Genomic DNA, 24,226 nt, shown 5'->3' with positions numbered 1-24,226 from the left:
TCACTTCCTCAAGGAAGACGGGAAAGGGAAAGAAAGAGATGGAAGGGCACATGCTGCTTGTCTGCTGCACAGGTGTCCCGGTGACTGGCGGCCCCATACTTCAGTCTCATCGGCTACAACTTAGTCCAAGGCCGTCCCCAGCTTCGGGGAGGCTGTGAAATGGGGTTTGTATTCCAGGCAGCTCTGCCCCCAGCTAGAAATCAGGGGCGTCCTTACTAAGGCAGAAGGGGAGAGTGGGTGATGAGGGGCAGTGAATAGGCTCTGTCAGACACAGAGCATTAAAAACATCGGCTAAAAACAAGTGTAACTCATATTGGGGTGAGAAATACAATGTTAGGGGAGGGAGCAGGGAAATCTTATTTTCGTTGTTACAGGAAATGTCTCTCATTTAATCCTTTTCTAAAGCAAGGACTACCTATGAGAACTTCTATCTTAATCTTTGCAAAACTGAGCTTTTCATTACTGAGTTTTCTCCACATCGGCCACACAGAGGAGGGGGAGACACGTGAGTGCTTAGGTGTAGCTGTGTACTGGAAAGGACCTCAGGAAACGTATTTAGGGCACAGAGAGGTTCTGCCACTGAGTGATTTTGCTTGGTGACACAAACTTTTTCCCATGTGCTGTCAAATGTCCCCCCCCCCCCAATTATGTGCATTCGAGTCTGGAGTGGTGGTGGTCTCTCAAACAGCCCGTGAGGCCCGCCGCCAAACAACCTGGGGTGGCTCGTAGCTGCTGGCTTCCCACTGGGCACGAACGCCAGGAAGCCAAGGTTCCAGGGGAATTTGGCTCAGATTGTTAGTTCGACTGTAGTGCATGCGACACCTTAGCTCCTTTCAAGACTCACAAGTTAGAGCGTGACCAAATTCAGGCCGAAAGCTGAACAAACTCATTCAGGAACCCGTACATTTGTATGAACTCTGGATTGAAAAAAAGGTCTGTTAAAATGTTGCCTAAAACCTGTAAAAGGTGGGCTTTCAGACAAGAGGCAGCATTGGGAGCTGAGGCTGGTGGTTGGGGTGGGGGCAAGCGTCACAGGGTCAGGAGAGCTGAGTTCAAGGCGGCCTCTGGAGACACTGAATTTCTCTCTCCGTCCCCTCCCCTCTGCCCACCACCCGCCTTCCACCCGCAGGCCTGCTCTGCCTGAGAAGAAAGGGGCCGATCTCAGCACTCTGAATGAAGTGGGCTATCAAATCCGAATCTAGGCAAAGCCATACCAGCCAGCAAGAGGGCTTCTGTGGTGCTTCTCTCCGCACTTTACCCAGCGTCTTCAGGGGGAACTGCAACTATTTATTAAGGACTCGTGAGTTTTATTTTTAAGGATTCACTTGGAAACAGAATCTGAGTGGGTGGTAACAATGTAAAAAAAAATTCATGCAGGGGAAACCATGAAGAGGCTATAGTCATACACCCCACTGGGGTTGGACTGTCTCCCTCCCTCCAGAGCGAAAGGATAATACCATCGATGTAGTTCTGTATTTTTCCACTTACATTCTACATTCTTTTATTGGCTCGCCACATCACCCCTCACCACGGACGTGTTCATGAAACTCTCCCTCCCACTTGATGGAGTAAGGTTAACTCGATCAGTATTAATGTTTTCTGCAGCAATAACACAGGCAAAGAATGGTGGGTTTTTTTTAAGCTGTCAATATTACCTCAGCATCTTGACATCAGATATGCAAACTTAATAGTGTTTTGGTTTTTTATATTCTATTTATATTGCTTCCCCGGTATTTCCCCCTGGGGAATCTCCACAGAGTTTGGAATTCTTTCCTGGTGCATACATGTGATGAGATTTAAGGTATTATATGCAAGTGTTTTTGCTAAAAAACACTGAAATTCTTCTGGCAATACGGGAAATCATTTTCAGGAGTTACTTTCGTAATCTTTCTCAAAGCACCATTGACAGCAGTCTTTGTTCTTTCAAAACGAAACAAAAGAAAGCACGTTCAGAGGCTAGTCTGCGTTCTGTCACTCACATTTAAACTTTGCAGACTCTTGCAAAAAGGAGAAGCAGTCGTGCAGGATTAGAAAAATTTACTGGGCCTTGTTTCTGAAGGACTCACTGCTGTTAGAGATGTGTTCTGATGTCTTATATTAAGACCACATTGGGCTCGATGTGATTCTTCCCAGCACCTTGCTTTTCGGTACGACTTCGTGGTGTTTAGGATCTGCTGTTGAAGGATGCAGTGAATTAGAGAAGCACGGGGCCTTTCTTAAGCGGTGAAGTCTTCAGGTCCAGTGTTACACCTTATAGCGTGACTCGGGCCACAGCGCTCGGTGTGACTGGCCCGCACACGGTTGTGCCAGGGTCACTCCTGGCAGCAGACCACGCAGAGTAACTCTAGCAGCACCCCGAGTCTGCATGTTATCACTGTCAAGAACACAGCTTCTAGTTTGTCTATCTTAGTAACCATGGCAACTCATGAGACCAAAAGACATTGAAGTGAAGTCTACTAGTCAACAGAAGTGTTACTTCAGTCTCAGTCTTCCCCTCTGACTTTCTTTGACTGGCGGTGATTTTAGGAAGCGATTAAAAAAATGGGAATCTGCTCATTCCGATTCTGCACCTCTGAGGGTGAGTGACGGAGAGAGAAAGGACTGCACCCATCCTTTAGCCGTGTGACATGAACTCACTTTACCCTAAAAATTGATGGTATTACTGGAGAGTATTGGTTTCTTGGGGGAAAAAGGAAGTCTAATGTCTTTTACATAGACAGGAACAAGCAAATACACATCTAAATTAGAATAAAATATAGCGTAAGTTAAAAATTCTGAAGTTAATCCCTTCAAAAATAGTATTATCAGTCAGCAGTGTTTACAATGAGTTACCTTTGTGTATCTTCACAAGGCAAACCCATCTGCAGCCCGTGGCCACGTGGATTTATGATGGTGAATCGTTTCGTTCTCATTCTGAAAACAGATCTGTATCTTCTGTTTATCAACCCGAAGCTTTATTATACCCAATAAGAAGACTTTGTAACACTGCGATCCTCCTAAGAGCTTGCAATAGGGTTTTCCAAGCATTACTTATGTGCTGTCCCGACTAAAACATAGAAAGTCCATAGTTGTACACCTTCTTGTTTCTCACAAAAAAGCGGGGAAAAGAATAGGAATACAAAGTGTTTCTAATATGCTGATGGATAAATCTTAAAGCTGCCAACTGGCTTGATGATTCAATTAAGTAAGTTAATTTCTTCCACACTAACTTCTTGATTTTAAGAGTCGTTTCTCCAAAGTGAGAGTTAGTCACAGAACCATGCAAATTCATTGAAAATGTTCTTAGTTGTCATTCTATTGTTAATGCTTCTGGAATGTTAATTTCTAAAAGATGTGAGAAAGGAGCCAAACTCCTAAATTCTAGTGCAATAATTTAATTTTAATATAAAGGCAAAACAAAAAAAAAATGATATGATTTGCCCACCCCAAAATGGATTTTGAAACTGGCTACAATTCAAAAGATCAAAAATGAAACTGAAATGGTTTGGAATATAGTTTTGAAAATGTTATAATGCAAGAGAAATTTTATGCTCAAGCCATTATGGCAATATATGCAAAGTTTAAATGAATGACAGAAATCTTGATTTTAGACTACATGTGAATACACTTTATTTCAGAAAGTGATATTTGCTATTTTCTATACACTCTGAAATCATGAACATTTCACTTTTTCTAAGTCGATTATTTCATAAGGATTTTATTAATAGATATTGGTAAATAGAACTTTGGAAATCTTAATTCAGTATTCTTACTATACTCAAGGCTTTTGTAAGCTAGTTTTATGTACAACCTTGTACAGTTTTTTTGACATACAATTCAGAATCTTGTTTATTCTCTTGGACTTTGTTCTGGCCAATACATTTTTTTTTAAATCTTTAAAAAAAACTGTGATTGTTTTAGTGGGTATTTTTCTAAGTAAATGAAAACTTGTATGATGGCATTTTAGAGAATTGCCAGATAATGCATGTTTAATGTTTTTCTCATCACTCGTATGTTTGTACAGCATGGGACTTTAATAAAACCATCCTGGAAACTTAAGGATTGTTTTTCTTCTAAAAATGTAAGATAGTGTGATTTTTTTTTCTTGTCCACTCACTATATACTTGTCCTAGTAATAAGCTAATTTATCATTCCCTCAGCCTTCCACAATTTCCAGACTCCACATTAAACATCACTCTATTCTGGCACATCTTCATTCATTTGTATTTACCATCAACCTAAGTAATAAAGGCTGAAAAGGGTAACAGGATAATTTAGAAGAGGCAACAAGCCAGCTTACACAGATTAGTACATCCACTAAAAATACTTCAGGCAGATGTACTAATATAATAATTTATTCTAATAATTGAATAGGTCATTTATATGTTCAGAGTACAAATGACTTGACATCTGTTTCCCCAATCCCTTAAACTCTCTAGATTCTAAGTTAGTTTTTTTAGGAAAGCAAAGGGCTAAAAGCAACAGTCGCTAAATTAAAAAACAAAAACAAGGACAAAGACGGCAAACATACGTATTACCTTGCTATCAAAAGGAGCGGTCACACCAGGATTTCATTGCCCCACAATGCCCCTCCCCATTTGAAACTTGGGCAGCCTGGGTGGGGGATGGTGTCAGGTGTCAACTGGCCAGGTTAGGGGCTCTGGGCAGTCTTCCGACCAAAAGAAGGGAAGACAAGTGGACCCTTCATTTTAGTGCTGATTTAGAAACTTGTGAAAAAGCTACACTGACCCTTTGGCTTCCAGTCCAAAAACTAATCCTTCCTTCTATAAACTAAAGAAGAAAGCAATTTTGTGAATTCATTCTATCAAAATGAAACACGTGAAAAGAGCCGAAAACATAATATATTCATCAGGATATAAAAAAATAAATTTCCACAGAGATATTCAGGGATGTCAGTTTGTCAATAACGGCCTTTTTAAAAGTTAGTTTGTTAATAAATTCATACAACAGAAAGCAATCATCAATGAATTTTCATTTTTCTTTCCCCAGTACTAAAGGGGGATAATTACATCTATTATTGTTATTTGATGACGACAATATCTGCTAGCAGGACAGATTATAATCTGAACACTGTAACTAGAAAATGTGAAAAATTCTAGAACTATAGTTAATACCACAAGTAAAAATCTCCAAAGTGAGAAATTAAGCATTTAAAAGTACAGGGTCTGGTACAAATAACGCCCCCCATTTTTATTACGAAATCACAAGCACATGATTCTGTAACGTGACAGTGTCACACTCAAGCACACCATATGACACTCTGGGTCAAATGTTCACATTGCTGTCCCCCTCGTGTGAGACATTCATGTTCCCACCAGCCACACTCAGATAAGCCTTACTGCTGCTGGGCCCTGTATTCACTTATCACAAATTTTACTAAGCTGTTCCTTATTACCCACATGCCTTGTGGGAAATTCATCTATTTCTTTTTTCAATAATGGTAGGAAGCACTTTAATACTCAAACCCTTCATGTCCAAGACTATAAAGCAACCACTGCTTTCTAATTTCAAGTGAAGCATTCTATTAAGAAAACCTACTGTAAAAACTTTTATAATTCGGTAAATTCAATATAAAATTATTTAGTAAAAATGCATGTAATTCTTTGATCCCCATGTCTAAAAAAGAGAAAAATTTCACTTATGTTTTAAAAATTTTGGTTTCAACACTCACAAAGCCAACTGCAGAATTAGACCTGCTCCTAAGCCCTCTATAAAAACAATGTCTGCACTATCTCACAGTGCAGCATCATGACAAGAGAGACGCATTTTAGAAACTACTAAAACCGTTAAAATTACTAGAGAATATTAGATCTCCTTGTTGGTGTCGTTCCACTAGACTTTTGCTGGCTTGTTCAAATTTCTGAGGCAAAACAAAAATAAACTTAAGCTGCCACTGTGTTCCAAAGACATGCTTCCCAACAATGAATTTCTGCAGCACTGGTTCACTAATACAAAAGCTCTCCCGAACCCAGGGATCTTTTCTTGAAACTGAAAAGAAAAAAGAAAAAAACTGCTGGGGAAATGAAGGCGTAGCCCCAATTTCTGTCTCCTGTAATGGCTGGTCTGTTAAAAGGGTAGAAGAATGGGCCTGTGTAAGGACCTTGTCCCACTGGTTATGGGACCTACGTGTCCCCAACAAAAGGCAGATATATTACGTCTCAGGATGGCAACAAGGTGATCAAACAACCTGCACAACTTCTTGTAAGCCTGTCAAGACCCCCCCAAAACAAACTAAAGTGGTTGGATACTTGTGAATGGCCCAGTGATTTCTAAGACGAACTAACTGGGACTCACTCCACAAACATGCGGCCAGGCCTCTGGAAGGGAATGAACTGCGGTTTCAGACTCAAAGACTCTTGGGATCTCCTGCGAAACTTGCCACAAGCACAAAATGGAATTTTTACTAAGAGGACTAAAGAAGATGCACTGTATTTTAAAATCACTGTCTATTTTACTGGAATTTCGAATAAAAAATATTTACAATTTTTTTTACAATAAAGAGCATTTAGATTTCACTTGTCAGGAAAATATGCTTTCATTATTAAAAAAGAAAACTGCTGTAAACTTGTCTCCTCTGGTACCCGTTCCAAGCATGTAGCCTCTTCAGAAAGTCCGCAGCGCAAAGATCAACAACACGCAAACTCTTTAGAACACCTTCCAGTCTCCGAAGAAGAATACGCCCTGGAAAGGAAGGTGTGTCATCAAAGAAGAGTCAGAGCTCGAGTCTGAACTTAGCCAGTAAAGGCAGGTGATCTGAAGGGTTGTTTTCATTCGGGAGTCCGTTAACTGTCCACAAGTCTTGTTCTGTAAGAAGCGACAGTCTAGCCAGAAGTTTCAAGTTTGGTTGCTTTGCACCAACCAAAGCAACTTGACCTCCTGTGTTGAAGAAACATACATATTTAGTGGAACTGTATCAACAGGTTATTGTAAATTAATCATACAAGTCTCCCCCTGCCAAACACCTATGATATAGAACTTGAGACCCCCTCTGGAAGTCTAAAAATAAAAGTTTTCAGAATATGCTTAAATATTTATTGAGTGTAACCCAATTATAATGCTCAAATACACAGCAGTTTTTAGATGTTTAGTTTCTTCCCTATTTCATATATTTTTTCTATTTCAAGTTCTGAAAATAATCCAGAAGAGAACATCAAGGTAATAATGTTTGGTAATTCTTGTAATGTTACGAGTAATTTCAGATTGACAACTTCGTAAGAAATTCATCCATCAACCACTCTATAGTTGTATAAATCCAGGCAGACACTGCTACAGCTAAGGAGGGAGTTTATAAGGTGACTGGGAAATAAATTTATAATTTGGAGAGTCACTTTAGAAGAAGCAAAAGAGGACATGCTCTTAAACTTTGAGATGCTGGTCCAAGGCATACTTCTGCCACCTAGTGAAGAGTTAAGGCATGACAACTACCAGAACCTCTTGCATTCAAAGCAGCGGGCCTATTTTGCAGAGTTGATCTAATTCCTCCTCCTCTGGACAGAAGTTAAGTCACCCACTGAGTATTACTAATACAGTGATCCTCAGTAGGAAGAAAAAAAAACAAAAAGGGGAAAATAAAGTAGCACCAAAAAATGGAAGAGGAAAAAAAGGAAAATCAGGAAAGACAACAGCTGTATTTTAGACTGTCAAAGTTTTCTGAATGGTACTTTTTGACTCACTTATATAAAACAGCATTTTCTCCACATTAAACCCTTTGATTCATAGAGCCTTATTTTCATTGAATCATACAAGAAAAAGTGTTGTAGCACCTTTGCTTTCTGAAAACACAGTCACAGCCTTCTCTTTCCAGAAAAAATCCAACCCTCCAAGGTCAACATGACCAAACTGTCTGCTGTTGGGAGTATAAACAAGTATCGCCATGGCTGAGTGTACCGATTTCATACAGCTGTGGAGTGGCTGATGGGTGAGTTTCTTGTGAAGCTGTCAATCTCAAACAACTTAACATTACGAGAATTACTGAGCATTTTACACTGATGTTTTCTTCCGGATTATTTTTAGCACTTGAAATAGAAAAAAGGTACAACAGTATTGTTGGCACAAGAAAACAGTAGATACATGATGAGTAAAACCAGAGGGAAATGTGCAGGACCGAGAACTCAGAAGGTGACTGGGCTGGAGGGCAGAGAGGAGGATTTCATTCTTAGGTAATAATCTGCTGTGAGGTCTTTCACTGCCTCCACCTTTTGCAGGTGGTTAACTGACTGATTCAAATACATCACCAATCTGTCAACTATATTACCAATTTAAAACTATTTTTCACTTCTCGCCCTGGCTGGTGTGGCAGTAGACTCAGGGCCCATGCCCGGGCTGCAGGTTCAGTCCCTGGTCGGGGTGCGTAGGAAAGGCCATGGATCAACGTTTCTCCCTCTTGTGTCAATGTTTCTTTCTCTCTCTAAAATCAGTGAGCATGTCCTTGGGTAAGGATATACATATTTATACATATGAACATATACACGTTCTTAACTTCTAAATCTACAACTTCATCTAGATGTTTAGCTAACTTGGTCAACTTCAGCCTTGAGGTTTTAGGTACTGTGTCCTCAAGCAGAATTTAAGATGACATGCCTCCTTTACCTGGACTCCCAGCAACATCTTCCTTTCCCACAGAATAGAATATATAGTCCACCGTTATGGCGCTTCGGGAATGACAGGTGGTCACTTCTGGAATCCCAGTGTCAGGGAAATAATGTGAATAAACTGACGACAAGCTGAAGTGGTGCTGTAAATATGAAGACAACCTAAATTGAAGAGAAAAGTGTTTAGCATCCATCAAGTTTCCTGTGATTTTCTAATTCCTCCTGTGAAAGCACTTTTTCATTTTGTTTCCAGACAAAGCCAGACCTTATCAGAACAAGCTTTACGTACACAGACAACACCGGAACTTGGTGTGTGTTCACACAGTGGTCACCAAAACCCATGACCAGGTTGTGAAACACAGGTGTGGGGGGCTTGGTAATTAAAAACTCATGTGATTTGTTATTAACTAAACTCGAGAGCCCCCACTTACTTATGAACACATATCCTAAAACAATTCACAGGCATGCCTTATTTTATTGGGCCTCACTATTACACTTCACTGATGTGGCATTTTTTACAAATTAAAGGTTTGTGGCCACACTGCAAGTCTTTTGGTGTTTCCAACCGCATTTGCTCACTTGGTGTCTCTGTAAAACATTTTGGTAATTCCCCTAAATTTCCAACCTTTTCATTATTGCTGTGTTTGTTATGGTGATCTGCGGTGCCACAAACCACACCCACACAAACAACGAACTCAACTGATAAATGTGTGTCCTGTAACTGCTTCACCAACCAACCACTCCCCACCTCTCCCCCTCTCCTCGGCCTCCCTGTTCCGAGACACAACAACACTGAAACTGGGCCAATTAATAACCCCACAATGGCCTCTAAGTGTTCAAGTGAAAGGAAGAGTGACATGTCTCTCAGAGGAAGGCATGTTCAAAGCCAAGACAGACCGAGCGCTAGGCCTCTTGCACCAAACAGCCAAGTTGTGAATGCAAAAGAAGAGTTCTTGAAGGAAACGAAAAGTGTTAGTCTGGTGAACTCACAGATGATAAGAAAACAACTGCCTTACTGCTGACATGGAGAAAGTTTTAATAGAAGTACATACCAGCCACAACATTCCCTTTGGCCAAAACCTAATCCAGAGCAAGGCCCTAATTCTCTACAATTCTATGAAGACTGGGAGGTGAGTGAGCTGCAGAAGAGAAGTTTGAAGCTAACAGGTTCATAGGTTTAAGGAAAGATGCTGTCTTCACCGCATAGTGAAGCAGCAAGTGTCAACACAGAAGCCACAGCAAGTTATCCTGAAGACCTAGCTAAGGTACTTAATGAAGATTGTCACACCAAACAACAGATTTCCCATGTAGACAAAAGAGCTGTCTATTTTGTCTAATTTTTTGTTTTGCCTATGGAAGAAGATGCCATCTAGGAATTGCATAGCTAGAGAGATGTCAATGCCTGGCTTCAAGCTTCAAAGGACAGGCTGACTCTCTTGCTAGGGGCTAATGCAGCTGGTGACTTTAAGCTGAAGCCAGTGCTCATTTACCATTTCGAAATTCCTAGGGCCCTTAGAATTATGCTATCTCTATAACTGTGCTCTATAAATGAGATATCAAAGCCTGGATGACAACACATATTTTTACACCATGATTTACTGAATATTTTAAGTCCACTGTTGAGACCTACTGCTCAGCAATAAAAGATTCCTTTTGTTACTGCTTTATATTACTGCTCACTGACAATGCACCTGGTCACCTGAGAGCTCTGATGCAGATGCACAATGAGATGAATGCTGTCTTCGTGCCTGCTAACCCAGTATCCATTCTGCAGCCCACGGATCAAGGAGTAATTCTGAATTTCAAGTCTTAGTAAGAAATACATTTCAGAAGGCAATAGCTGTCATAGTGATTCATTCCTCTGATGGATCCAGGCAAAGTAAATCGAAAACCTTTGGAAAGGGTTCACCATTCTACATGCCATTAAGAACATTCGTGATTCATGGGAAGAGGTCAAATATCAGCATTAACTGGAATCTGGGAGAAGTTGATTTTAACCCTCATGGATGACTGAGTTGTTCAAGGCTTCTGTGGAGGAAGTAACTGCGGGTGTGGTGGAAATACAAAGAGAACCAGAATTAGAAGTGGAGCCTAATGATATGACTGAGTTGCTGCAGTTTCATGATAAAACCCGAACAGCCCTGGCCAGGTAGCTCAGTCTGTTAGAGCGTCGTTCCCACAGGCCAGGGATGTGGGTTTGACCTCCGGTCAGGGCACACACAAGAATCAACCAACGAATGCATAAATAAGTGGAACAACAATTGCTGTTTCTCTCTCAGTCTTCCCTTACGTTCTCTCTAAAATCAATACATAAAATTTTAAAAAAAATCCCTGAAACAGAGGAGCTGCTTCTGCTGGATGAGCAAAGAAAGTGGTTCCTTGAGATGGAACCTACTCCTGATGAAGATGCTGTGAAGACTGTCAAAATGACAACAGACGCTCTAGAATATTCCCTAAACTGAGTTGATAGAGCAGCAGCGGGGTTTGAGTGGACTGACTCCAGTACTGAAAGAAGTTCCACTGCGGGTAAGATGCCACTGAACAGCATCACACGCTACAGAGACAGCATTAGTGAAAGGAAGAGCCAACTGACATGGCAAACTTCATTACTGTCTTATTTAAAAAACTGCACAGCAACCGCCATCCCGGTGAGTGAGCGGCCATCAGTGTGGAGGCAAGGCCTTCCATCGGTGAAAAGGTTATGACTCACTGAAGGCTCAGATGATGGTGAGCATTTTTTAGCAATAAAGTATTTTTAAAATAAGGTATGTACTTTTTGGCTATAATGCTATTGGAGACTTAACAGAGTGCAGTATATTGTAAATAATGTTTATATGCACTGGAAAAACAAAAAAAATTCACGTGACTTGCTTTATTGAGATATTGACTATATTGTGGTGGTCTGGAACAGAACCTGCAATATCTCCGAGGGTATGCCTACGTGTGTGTGTGTATATATATATATGGTTTTTAAGAAAGAAAACCAAAATGCCGTTAGGAGTGCATTTAGATACTACCAGACTGTTGATGTCAGTCAGAGGCACTGTATTTTTCTGCAAACCATTATCTTATTATCAACTTTTGAGTTTACTCATATAAGCTGTATAAAACATGGTATTTATATAAAGATAATTAAAAGTATCTTTTCTTATACCCTACTTTGTATAAAAAAATTTAGAATTATCCCAAACTATTTATTAGTAAAACTAGCCTTTTATTAACTTTACTCAGGAAAGTTTTGACTATATTTGAATAGCTCAATCATAAATTTTTAAATACTTCTTTTAAAATTAAAAAAAAAATTTCCTGCCTGGAGCAGCATGGCTAAGTTGGATGAGCATTGTCTGGCAAAGCACAAGGTCACTGGTTTGATTCCAAGTTAGGGCACATGCCTGGGTTGTGAGACCTGCCCCGGGCTGGGGCGTGTGCAAGAAGCACTTGATCGGAATTTCTCTCCCTTTCTTTCTCCCTCCCGTCCCCTCTCTCTAAAAATAAATAAATTAAATATTTTTCAAAATTTCTTCTCCAATAAGAAAATATTGGATTTTCACACGAGATATTTTTTTAAAAACAAGGTGTACAAAGTAAGACTGAGAGGAGATTATAATTTGGTCCTAAACTTAAATGTTAAAACAAAATCTGAACTATAAAAGAGCCACAATATAAAACAATGAAGACATTAAGAAACTCCCCAAAAGATTTAAGTCTCCATCTGTTATATTAAAATACATGTTTTGTAACCACAGCCCCAAACATTCATACTTCTTTAACAATTGGGGATCCAGGCATCTTTGCCCTTCGACCTCAGATGACCTTTTCCTGTAGGAGGTTAAGTATAAACAGTTATCTTTCCTACTGACATACTCCTCTTTGGATCAATTTTCCTATAGATTGTTCTGAGATCTAGTAAGTCGAAGGAGGCTAAGGATCTTCCTGACATTTCAAAGATATTTTTCTGCAATCTTGACCTTTGTAATAGCAACACATTTTCAACAGCACTGGCTGGCCCGGATCCACTGACAAGCTGCTTCCTTTCAGTAACACTGCTGAGGCGCCCAGCCACTGAGCTTTCCACGCTTCGTCTCATGTAGCCCACGTCGACCCATGTCACGCACAAGGAACCTAAACCTCAGAGATGTTAAGATTCTTTCTCAAAGTCAAACAGCTAAAAAGAACAAAGTCACAGCTGGTACTTGGGTCTATTTGACATAAGAACTCACATTCTTCACCAGCACAGAATAAATTTCTCCACCCCCCCTTTTACTGAATTTATTGGGGTGACACTGGTTAACAAAATTAAACAGATTTCAGGTACACAGTTCCATAACACATCACCTGGACACTATGGTGTGTTCACTACCCTAAGTCAAGTCTCCACCCATCACCATTTACCCCACCAACCCCATGCCCTCCTTCACCTCTCTCCACCCCCTTGCCCCGGCGATCACTTTTTAAAGAATCAGTTTTAAGAAATGATATTTTTTACTCGACTACCGTCAGCTAATGTCAACTGTGGCTTTCCATAACTCACTTCTCAGCTGTCACAAGGACTTCCGTGTCATCCAGCTGTGTCTGTGTCAGATCACTGTCTGTAAGAACCAAGAAAAATATGTATTTTAATACTATCAGTACAGTTCTAGTTTGCCTCAGTACAGTCCTTTTATTATAGAAACAATATTTAGGATATACCTAGTTTACAGAAGCCTAGTTAAAGGTTTCATCCTAGAACAATGTTTTGATGATCTCCAGAATTAGCAAACATTAACATGCAAACATTTCCAAAGGAACATGCAAATAATTCATGCAAAGATAATTCTGAAAGTTCTACTTTTAAAAGGTAAATTTAGAGTTCTTTAGAAAAAGGAATAAGCAGCTCTGACTGGTGTGGCTCAGTTGGTTGGGCATTGTCCCACAAAGCAAAAGGTCACCGGTTTGTTTCCCAGTCAGGGCACATGCCTGGGTCGCAGGTTTGGTCCTGGGTCATGACACCTATGAGAGGCAACTGACTGATGTTTTTCTCTCACATTGATCTTTCTCTCCCTTTCTTTCTCCCTCCCTTCCCCTCTTTCTAGAAAAAAATAAAGTCTTTAAAAATAAATAAAGAAGGAGTAAGCAAACAACTATGTTTTTATATATACACTTATTCCTGAAATGTTAGCCTTTAAAAAATTTAGTTTTACATTCAAAGGGAAAGTATTATGAAGAAGACTGCCAAAATGTGTTGCGAACACTTACCTGTCTTTTCTACTTTTGGTACCTGCTGTACCTCATACACACAGTTCTGTGAGATACCTAGGTTTGGGGGCCAAATTGGAATAGATAAAATTCTTTGTCCCCGTGAAGACTGTTCCTGGCCAGATACCTAAACAAAATTCCAACAGGTATCTTAAGTGAGTAGATTTTAAATAGTTTATGTACTGAAAAGTTTGTGTTAAATGAAAGGGAATCCAAGAAGAGTAAATACTACTTTCTATTCATTATATTAAATGATTATTTGTGCTTATAAAATCTTGCTCAAATACAGTTCAGAAAGCACTTATTATTTGCATGAACATGGCAATCTTTTCCTATATGTGTGTTTCTCTAATTTGGATGTCTGAACGATGGCTATGGACTAATACTGCCCCTCCTTTTGCTACCTGCAACATAGTAAAAATTATATAATATATAATTATATATATTATATAAAATACTAAGTTCCTATTATATAAAATACTAAGAGATGAACTCATAAAATTTTAAACTATCACTCAAAAGTCAGTGGTGAAAAACTTATTTTGGTTAAATATAATGAAGAACAAATGATCAAAAGTAAATGGAAGCGAACACAATGAAATTAAAAATGGGATAAATTATACTCAGCTAAGGAATGAAAACATTTATTATGTAAATAAAAATAATAAAGAAATATGAAATTACTGTTTGCTAACTGTATTGCTCACATCCGGCATTCAAAGTTCTATTCTGCCACCTTGTGAGTGGTTCCTTATGAAGTATTCATGTCTGTCACTGTTTTTCTTTTCTCTCTCTCTTCCATTTTGGATTTTTTGCTGTTTGCCAATTTCTCCAAGTGGAATGCTGCCACAAATAGATGGGAAAGTTGCAATTCAACCAAGTAGCTATCATGACTTGTTAGTAGTTGTGGAAAATCCCCACAGCTTGGTCAAGGGAGGGGCCTGTGTCCTCCAAGGTTTTCCAAAAGCCCTGCGAGAAGGTCTCCTCACCCTGCAGTGAACGCAGATCCTAAGTCCCCCTCCTAACAACCATGAAGCGAGCACTTACCTTTCCTATGGCGAGGCCTTCATAATTCAATTTCCCTTCCTTTATGAAACTATAGAGCGGAGAACCAGGAACAGAGTTAAAGTCCCCACACATGACAATAGGGCAGAAGCTGCCATCTTTCTGATGGGCAACACTGGAGATCTCTGCCAGAAGCATTGCCAGCTGGGTCAGCTTTATGTCACCTCGCCTTGGATTATAGAGCAGATGTGTGTTAGCCACACAGATTGCAGGACAGGTGCCATCTGGAATTTTGGGCTGCAGGAGTAACACCAGTCCCACATTGTCTCTGTCCAGCAGAGGGACATCAGGACGGTAGAATTCCACTGGGTTCACTGATAAGAGTGAAAACTTGGAATGTTTGAAGCAAATAGCACAGCCATCTGGTTTCTTTCCTGTCCGAATCTTGTATTCACAGTGATAACCTGTAAGAAAGGTTTAAAATAAGAGACTGTTTTACACACACACACAAACGGCAAAATACAGCTAATATTTTTGAACAATGTTTACCAAAGTGTATTTTGCAAAACATTAGTAGGACGTCAATAAGTGTTGGACTCAGAAAAGTTTGGGACTAGGACAAATAGGCCTCTTTACTGGCAGACTTCAGTCTTAAATATGCTAATGTGCATTATTATGCTCTCATTTCCATCCTAGTCAATCAGAGTCATGACAAAGACAGTAGGGCCTTCTAACAATCTACCCACCGTGCACCTCCGACCTTTTTGCCTCTAACTTCTCCCTTGCTCCACTCCACACACACTAGCCTCTCATCTGCCTTACAGCACTCCAAACTTGAGAACTTGCCTTTGCTATTTGCACAGTTTACATGGTTTGTCATCAACTGTACCCTCCTCAAGGGCGGAGACTTATCTGTGTTGCTTACTGCTATATCCCCACTACCAAGAATATTGCACAGTATATATAGTAGGCACTCAAAAAAAATTTCTCGAATGAATGAATGCAAAGTGGAGAGCATTTCTCAAACAGATAACCTATTTTTAGAAGTGTTCACTCATCAAAGAGTCTTTTAGTTTTGATCCATTAGGTAGGGATGATCACTTGTGGTATAAGGATGACCCTGAGTTTTTGGGGTATTTAACCTTTTGGCATCTCTGCACCACACGGGAAGGAAAGTTGTCTTGGGCCACACATTAGATACATTGTGACATGTAACTACACACACACACACACACACACACACGCAAATCTCAGAATGTCTTAAGTAAATTCACAGTTTTGTGCGGGGCTGCATTCACAGCCATCCTGGGCTGTGTGCCGCCTGTGGGCCACAGGTTGGACGCCCCTGACTTATGGGTCTCAGAATCTTAGGGATCTAGTAGTGATGGACAAAGAAACTCCTGGAAAGAAGCTATTAAGAGAGTCTTATGTACCTTTCCCTTTAAATTAAAATTCTATATCAACACAAAAGTTTCCACTTGAAATACTTCAATCTTTTCCTGACTTTTTGAAATAAGTATTAAGTTTTTCAAAATTAGGATTTTTGGCCCAAATACATCACACTTCTTTGTTAGCAAGTTATGTTTTAACAACATACCAATCTTCCAAAGTAAATATGGCTAAAATAAAAGTTACATTGTACCCAACGATTCCAAACTTGGCCTGATTTCTGTTCCATAATGATCTTCTTGAACTTCTTGCAGACAAAGTACCTTGGAAGGAAAAAAAGGCCTGAATTAAAACAAAATGAAAATATGAAATTTCTGGTGCTTCCATAAAAGCCCGATGAAAGTTGAAATAAAAACCCTTTTCTCTTGTAATTTACACATCCATCAAATTAATGTTTCTAAATTTGATCAGTCCCCCAAACCCTGGCCTTTAATCACATGAAGCTTCCTTCAAAAGAAATATTTTAAATTCGCATGTCAGAATATTTTCCCTGAATTTATACATTTATTAGTATAAATCCCCCTTCTCCTTTTTTTAAGAGGTGATTTCTTTGAATGTCATTATCTAGATTACTCTTACATGAACTATTTAAATTTAAAATAAAATAAAATCCAAGGAAATATGTACTGAATGCTTAATATATTGCCAGTCCTTATCTCAGAAGTAACCAATACTTAAGCTTTTAGATCTTTTTTGAAACATTAGATGATTATTTATACCAACAACCACTAGTAAATGACTCTTTGGCAGTTCTGATACCTTGTTAAAAACTATTTCATCACTGCATTTAAACATTTCCTTTTTAACCAAACAAACAAAAGTGAGGAAATAATTTAGCTCGCAAGTGAACCATTTAAACCCAACACTCTTGTGTGGAGGATTTTGATATTTTGCACTTACATCTGCATCAAAGTGTTTGATTTCTTTCAAAATATTGGGAAACCTGAAACTCCAGTGTAACACGGGCCGCCGGCAGTGTCTATAGAGGTGGGAGTTATCTTCCAACAGATTCTGCGAAAGGATATTATAGGACATCACTGAGAAGTCAAACTTGCTCTCACTGTCTTCACATGTGGGGTCAACATTGTCTTCCAGGGTCTTCGTTTTTTCTTTATTGTGGTTACATATGTATTCCCAATGCCGTTTTATGGTGCCTGTTAAAACCGATTGGACAAAATATAAAAATTAATTTAAAAAACAGATCTCATGTTTTCCTGTATGTAAGTATTCTGTTGCCTTTTAAACATTTCCATAGGCAATGAATACAATGTTTCAACCTAGGAAATGGCAATGTAGCACTGAATAACCAGAGGTTGTCACTGAATTGATTAAAAGGCTGTCAAATGATATACTGACTAAGAGGCACACAACAGATTTAAAAGGATTTGGCAAGTCCCTCTGGAGGCTAAGAGTGAATGTTAATAAAACAGACTGCTCAGGGGTTGTGGTTTCTTCCTTCGTTTTGGTTAGGGAGTGGCACTGCCACAGACACACTTAGCAACTTTATAACCATAATAATATATCTGTATGTCACAGCTCGCTTTCCAATAAGATAATTTCACATATTTTATTCCCTATTAGTGAGAAAAGATCATCCACTGATTAACTAAATTCCAAAAACGACTCATCTCAGAATTCCCCACACGAACGGTGTATGTAATGACAGTACACAGAAGCCATATTTAGTGTCTAGAACACTGAAATGGCACAGCGTGAACAAAATGAACAAAAGGAATCTTTAATGCATACCAAAGCAAAAGTTAAATGTCACAGTTACAGAATGCTGGTAAATGATAATGGCTAGTTGACAAACCTAGCATGCAGCAACCAGGAATGTGTGATGGTTACTATTCTGCAAAGGCATCATGAGCCCTGAAAAAGCGATGAGAATCAAAAAGCATGAGATTCTGCGATTACAGGCAGTCCCTCATTTAGAAATGACCACCTTATGTATGGTTTTCTCCTCTGATCTTGTCCCCCTCACCCCATTAAAGGGCACATTCCAACTGCTATGGAAGCCATGAAGAAAAATGTCAAATTTTTAGAGAATCTATGAATTCAAATGAAGGAGGAAACGAGAAATGGGAGAACTTGGAGAAATAGACTTAGATAGAGATGGACTTCCACGCATGATTAGATAATGTAAAAAAAATCTTAGCCCTAGAATCTCCCTTTTCCTGCATGGAGACTTTCATTTCACTGGATTACAATGCCTGAAACTCCACCAGTACAGTGGCTTTCAAACTTCTAGAGCGTGTACGACCCTTCAGCATCACTCTGCATGTCATGACTATCAATCCCTGCCATGTTGGGACTGTAGCAGGAGTGATGGGGTAAATACATCTATACTGACCACAATTGCTTTGAATAAACGTACAGAAATGCATTCAAATGCTACAGTTCCACGGAGACAATCTGAAAACTACTGATGGAGAAACAATGTTTGGCTTTCATATACTTCACAACATAAATTTGTACTACAAAAGCTTATAATACCTTCCATGTCGGGAGGAACAAGGTGATCACAGCAGAGAAGACAGGTGAATCAAAGAAAGTAAGCAACAGGACTGACTGGGTGTTTAGGGTGCCTAATTACAAAGTCATAATTGTGTCACACAAATCCTTCAAATACCACTTTAAAGTGATGGGCAAGTTAGCAATGCTGTTCTCTTGATTGAAAAGTATTAGTGAAATATCGGAAGTCACAAATATGGCTTAACGAAGAGCATTTTCCTTATTCACAATACCTAGGAAGAATGGACATATAAAGAGTCAGGTTGCAATCCAAGTTTATCAGTGTGTCAATGTCATTTCCCATCCATTAAGGGGAAAACACCACCACCACAATTTTCTGAGTACCGACTCTGAAGCCGGCAGTGTGCTGGGCACTTGACATCTCGTTTCATCGTCAACAGACTTTGAAAGTAACATTATTTTACACTGGGAAACAGAAGAACAGAGAGGTTCAGTAACCTGTCTCAGTTCACAGTTAGTGATGGAGCAGAATGACAGCAGGCGTGGCTCCCAAGCCCATGTTTATGTCATATGGCACAGCCCCACCGGACAGCTACCAGATTTACAAAAGGCTACACAGAAGTGTGCTGACCTGATGGACTGCGAATCCCCGATGAAAAGCAATCTCATCTCATAAAGCCCTAGAGTTACAGATATGTAGTGTTCTTAGGAATCTCGTTTTGATGCCTCTAAATAAACCTTTCATTCATTCAAACAAATGTGTTATAAAAACAAGCTGTGGTTAAATACTACACAAATAAATTTCCACTTTTGAGTGCTTAGAATTTCCGTTAAAATGTGCAGTAGAAGTTCTTCCTAAAAGAGCACTACTTAACTAATCTAGCTCTGGCTTCCAGGTGACACTCGCTGTGAATGTCATCCTTTGACAAACTTACGTATGCTCCCTGCACATCAACATCTACACAGTCTACTTTCAATTACCTTCAGAGGCATTATCTTCACTGAACATCATAGCTCAGTGAGAAAGACAATTCCAAATTCTCCTTATATACCTGGGGGGGCAGTGAGCAGAACTGGCAGCACAGAGGGAGTCTTGTCAGTTGTTTAGAGTAAAAAAGATACAAGAAAAATAGAAATAATCAACATATTCAGAAAAAAAAGGTTCTTAAAGTTAAATAAGGTATTTTAAAAGATAAAATTTCCCACAGACTCTCAAGATTTTATCTATAGACCTCAGTATGAGAAATACAGATTTAGTAAGCTAAAATCCTAGTCTGTGAGAAAACATCTTTTATTTCTGATTGTTTCTATTTAAGGAAATCCTTTGTCTTATTTTTTAAAGTTATCACTTTAAAACATTAAATTTCTGTGAAAACATGAAATGTGGTGTTATATAGATCTGTGGACTTGCAATAATACATCCACAAATTTTTAAGAAGTTTGAGAATCTTTGCTTCAAAAACACTGGACTTAAAAATTATTCTTAAATTAAACTTAATGTTTTAATCTAATCCTCCATTCTTTTCTACCTTATTCTACATGTAGAGTCACTTCTATTTTTACTGCCAGAAATACATACTGAATTAAAAATAAAAATAAAAACATCATTAAAAAAATAACTCCCCTTTTCCTAACAGAAAACTACTCGCCGGAAATAAACACCAAACACCTCTAAAACCTGCAGGAGGTTTTCTGGAGGATTAGATATGAAAGTTCCAATTAGCCTATGGCTGCTGTTTATTTGCACACCAAGATAAACGTCCCCTTTACCTTGGTGTCTTCTTCGTTTTGATGCAGGCTCATCTCCCTCAGAGTTCATGACGTAACCAGACAGGTGAATCAAAGACGTCTGGCTCAGGTTGTCAGGTCTCCAATTCCAGTACTGAAAGTGCGTTCTGGACTCAAACAGATAAGGTGGTCTCCAATTTAATGCAAACTGCCTGCTACTGAAGTAGGGGTAAGGGGCACGAGAATAATGTCCAGGCCACCTCATGCAACTAGAAATATGTCTGCTCCAGCATGACCTCTGCGGATTCTCCCACGGTGCAGTCCCGTCTCTGCCCAGACTCTTCTGGTGATGGGGTAACATGGGGTATCTGAAAGAAATAAATATACACTCCTTGAGGGACCACTTCAGGTTCAGCTTTGGCACACAAAATCCGAACCTGTTTCCTCAAGGGAAAACAGGTCTAGTATTTAAACTCTGATTTCTAAATCTGTGCACGATGTGGGAAAAGCAGCCGCAATTTAACTGTTAGAGCAGTAGCTCAATACTCTCCCTAAACAACTATGAATGGTATTAACAGTTAGTGTGGAATCCACGAGGCTCCCAAAACACCAAGTACACTTCAAAAAGTCCACAGTTCAACTGAGATAAATCAGCCATCAAAATGGTATTCAGATTAGCTTTCTAGCATCCGATACAACTCAACAAATAAAAACCACAACAAGCACCATACTTAAATCAAATATGGAATATGTAAGCTGCATATCATTAAAGCGAATCTCTTTTCCAACTTGGTTTGGAGTAAATACACATTTCCAAACAGTTTACACCAAGGTTAAAAACATTTGCATAGCTAAGAAAACAAAAGCCCATCCCAACTTCACTTTTTTTTTTGTTTTCGAAGCATGCTTCTCCTTGACAGAAACAGAAGAGGATAGAAATTGCTTACTCAGAATTCACAAACTCTCCAAACCCAGCAGCACCAAGTTAACCTACCACCCCAAATATCTCCAAAGTAGTGTTATTATTATGTTGAACAGGTATGTGCTCTCAGGCTCTCTTGGGCACCATCTCATTATACTCTTCTCTCAAAATATTAGGATTGAAGACTTCTTTCCTCCAGAATTCCTTAAAGGTACATTTCCAAGGTAGTGTCAATAATGTCCACTTCTATTATCAAAGGAATTCTGCCTAAAGTGTATTTTCTGTCACTTGACGTTTATATGTCATGTTATTTTCATTTTAACATTTAAATTTTTACTCTATATTTTTGTGGTTTCTGCATTTTCAAATTGTTGTCTAAATTCAACTTAATCGTTTATAAAGGCAGGACATGGGCAGACAGACTATATTGCAAATTGTTGTCTAAATTCAACTTAATCGTTAATCTCTATAAAGGCAGGACATGGGCAGACTATATTGCTTTGTGACAACTCTGAAAACCATAGAAATCTGGGCACTTGCTCAACACATTTTTCCATTCTAATAAGCTGCCCTTTTTAAGTATAATAATGCCACAAAACATTCTCTGTATTTGTAGTTAGTTACAGGGTGAGGCAAAAGTAGGTTACAGTTGTGAGTATACGGAACAGTTTATTCTTGTATTTGTTTTCTATATGAACTGTAAACCTACTTTTGCCCCACCCTGATATATACAGATGTCTTTTCCTCTTAAAACGATGAGCTACTTCAAAGCCAGAACTTCCTTAATTATTTTAATTAAGGCTCTTCCCAAGTGCCTAGCACAGTGCCTGGGACACAGCTGGTACTCAAGAAAACATCGTTGAGCTGGCTGGCGAGAAGCCCCAGGACTAGAGGAGTTAAAGCCCAATCCCCATGATTTATGTAATAATACAGCGCTGTGCTTCCCGTGTTACACCAGTCAATTTCACACGGTACACAATGAAACGTTTTGATTTTTAATATCTAAGTATTTGTTTTAAAATGTGTTAAGAATAAAAAACAATCAGTACATCAAAGACCAGATCTTGCAGGTAACTGCTTTTAGTGTAGGCAGCACTTAGGTGCTTTTCAAAGTGAGTCAATTTCAAGAAAAATATCCAGCAAACAATACAGGAGCGGACGGAATTTGGTAATAATCAGAAACGCTGGAATACGAATGACTCAAGTTTGAGAGACACAAACACATCAACAAACCAAGCACCGCGCGCGTGTGTGACACGCGCGCTTCCATCTGGGTCAGGCCGCCCCGGGACCTATTGTGATAGGCGGCCTCCCCGCCGACCATCAGCTCCCGGAAGATGCCGCGGAGCCCGGGGAGGAGGCCGGGGATGGAGACGCTCAGGCTGCCTTGGCCGCTGGGTTGCGGAAAGTGAGCCGGGGTTGCGAGGCCAAGCCTGGCCCGGAGGGCGCCAGCCCAGCCGACGCGCTCCCCGCCTGAGCTCGGGTTCCCCGCCGCCCGGCGCCCCGCCGGCTGAGTGGCGGGTTTACCTATCCCTTGGGGGGTGGTCTCCGGAGGCCGGTCCTGGCACCACCACAGCCCCGACCCTCTTCCTCCTCCTTCCTTTCCCAGCCCGCCCCGCCCCGGGTCACCCCGGCCGCCCGCCCCCGCCCCCGGCCGCCCCTCCCTCCCACCTCCCGCCACCCAGACCTACTGACCGGCCTCTCCCCACCACACAGCGGCCGTAGCCCCTCCTCACACAGCGCCACGCTTCCATCTTTCCCCTTTGTGGCCGGCCGGTTCACAGGCCTTGAGCACAACAGCAACCTCTAAGAGAGATTTGGCGGCCGAGAGCTCCTGGGGCTCCCCATCATCAGACGTCGGGCCTCACGGCCCTGCTGCAAAGCACGCTGGGAGGTTCAGAATTGTCGGCAGCCAAGTCCCCATATTGCGCAGGGAAAGTCCCTGAATTGCGTCTGAGCACTAAACACAGTGGGTGTGACGCCTGGGCAGCCATTTCTGAAGAGGGCAAAACGCCCGCCCTGCGTCTTAAGGAAACAGAAAGAAAGAAACTGCTGACGAGCTTTAAGGCCTGTGGGAGGCGGTACAGGGTAGTTACTGTATGAGAATAAGAAGGAAAAAAATTATTTTCTCTTTTTTTTTTTTAATGTGCTTGGGAGATCCGGAAGGCGGATGCCCAAGGTAGGGAAATACCCTTTTCTGGGTTCCCATAGAACTGAGATACCACGAGTTTTTGCAATTAATTCCGCGGGAACGTAATCACAGAGTTCTCTTTTAAATGTACCTATGTGTCGTGTGTGTCCATCTGTATCAAATTTATTACATTGAAGGGAGAAGCCCTAGGAGACCTTTGCTCACCTAAGACCCCAGGTGCCATAGGAGAAGGATAAGGCTGTCTGGGAAATGGGAAAAGCAAATAGCCGGATAGTCAGTAGGACTGGGACTAGCACCCCCACTGGTAGAACCAATGTTCACATTTAGCCTTTGTACTCTGCTTCTGCCCCGTAGATAGAACTAATTATCGCATTCTGCTTCTGTATCCCGCTTTGCCACATAGACAGGAAGACCCCTAGGCTATATGACCCCCAAGAATCCTTTGTTCAGGGCTCAGAATTTGGAGATTGACTCCTCTGAGCCCGTACATGTTAATAATAAACCTAGTACTCCAGAATCCCTTGGTGTCTGGTTGCTTCATTTTCCTATAACGACATGACTATAGATTCTTGGAAAGCTTTTTTAAAGTGGAGACTTCACCCAGGAGACAGAATTGCACAAGAATAGAGTGGAGAAAGCAAAGGGGCAAAGGATGCTGGGAGGCAAAAC

General features: G+C 40.3%; 2 protein-coding genes across 8 annotated transcripts in view; one reads left to right on the top strand and one right to left on the bottom strand.

Annotated features, from left to right (window-relative positions):
- Positions 1 to 3,702, top strand: part of VASH2 (vasohibin 2) — a 35,421-nt gene extending 31,719 nt beyond the window's left edge. For all 3 annotated transcript variants that reach the window (XM_053658378.1, XM_037164313.2, XM_037164312.2), the window contains one exon: positions 1,130 to 3,702. In XM_053658378.1, the coding sequence (XP_053514353.1) occupies positions 1,130 to 1,202 (73 nt within the window). In that variant the 3' untranslated portion in view covers positions 1,203 to 3,702. The remainder of the gene's footprint in view (positions 1 to 1,129) is intronic.
- A 2,727-nt stretch (positions 3,703 to 6,429) lies between these two features.
- ANGEL2 (angel homolog 2) lies at positions 6,430 to 23,345 on the bottom strand. 5 transcript variants are annotated; one of them, XM_037164311.2, is made up of 9 exons: positions 23,101 to 23,344; positions 20,526 to 20,851; positions 17,181 to 17,434; positions 16,474 to 16,543; positions 14,874 to 15,295; positions 13,827 to 13,953; positions 13,123 to 13,180; positions 8,590 to 8,753; positions 6,430 to 6,876 (listed from the first exon to the last, which is right to left on the bottom strand). In XM_037164311.2, the coding sequence occupies exons 1-9, from the start codon at positions 23,157 to 23,159 to the stop codon at positions 6,713 to 6,715; spliced, it is 1,644 nt and encodes a 547-aa protein (XP_037020206.2). In that variant the 5' UTR covers positions 23,160 to 23,344; the 3' UTR covers positions 6,430 to 6,712. The 5 variants fall into 5 exon arrangements, with proteins under 5 accessions (XP_037020206.2, XP_053514337.1, XP_053514329.1 ...); XM_053658362.1 differs by having other exon boundaries at positions 23,142 to 23,344; XM_053658354.1 differs by lacking the exon at positions 23,101 to 23,344 and adding an exon at positions 22,933 to 23,010.
- Between the last annotated feature and the right edge of the window lie 881 nt (positions 23,346 to 24,226).

Source organism: Artibeus jamaicensis, unplaced genomic scaffold, assembly GCF_021234435.1.
Source record: "Artibeus jamaicensis isolate MK-2021 breed Jamaican fruit bat unplaced genomic scaffold, CSHL_Jam_final contig_2170, whole genome shotgun sequence".
NCBI classification, from domain to species: Eukaryota; Metazoa; Chordata; class Mammalia; order Chiroptera; family Phyllostomidae; genus Artibeus; species Artibeus jamaicensis.
The sequence above is the reverse complement of the archived record's forward strand: the minus strand, read 5'-3'. Positions and strand labels throughout refer to the sequence as shown.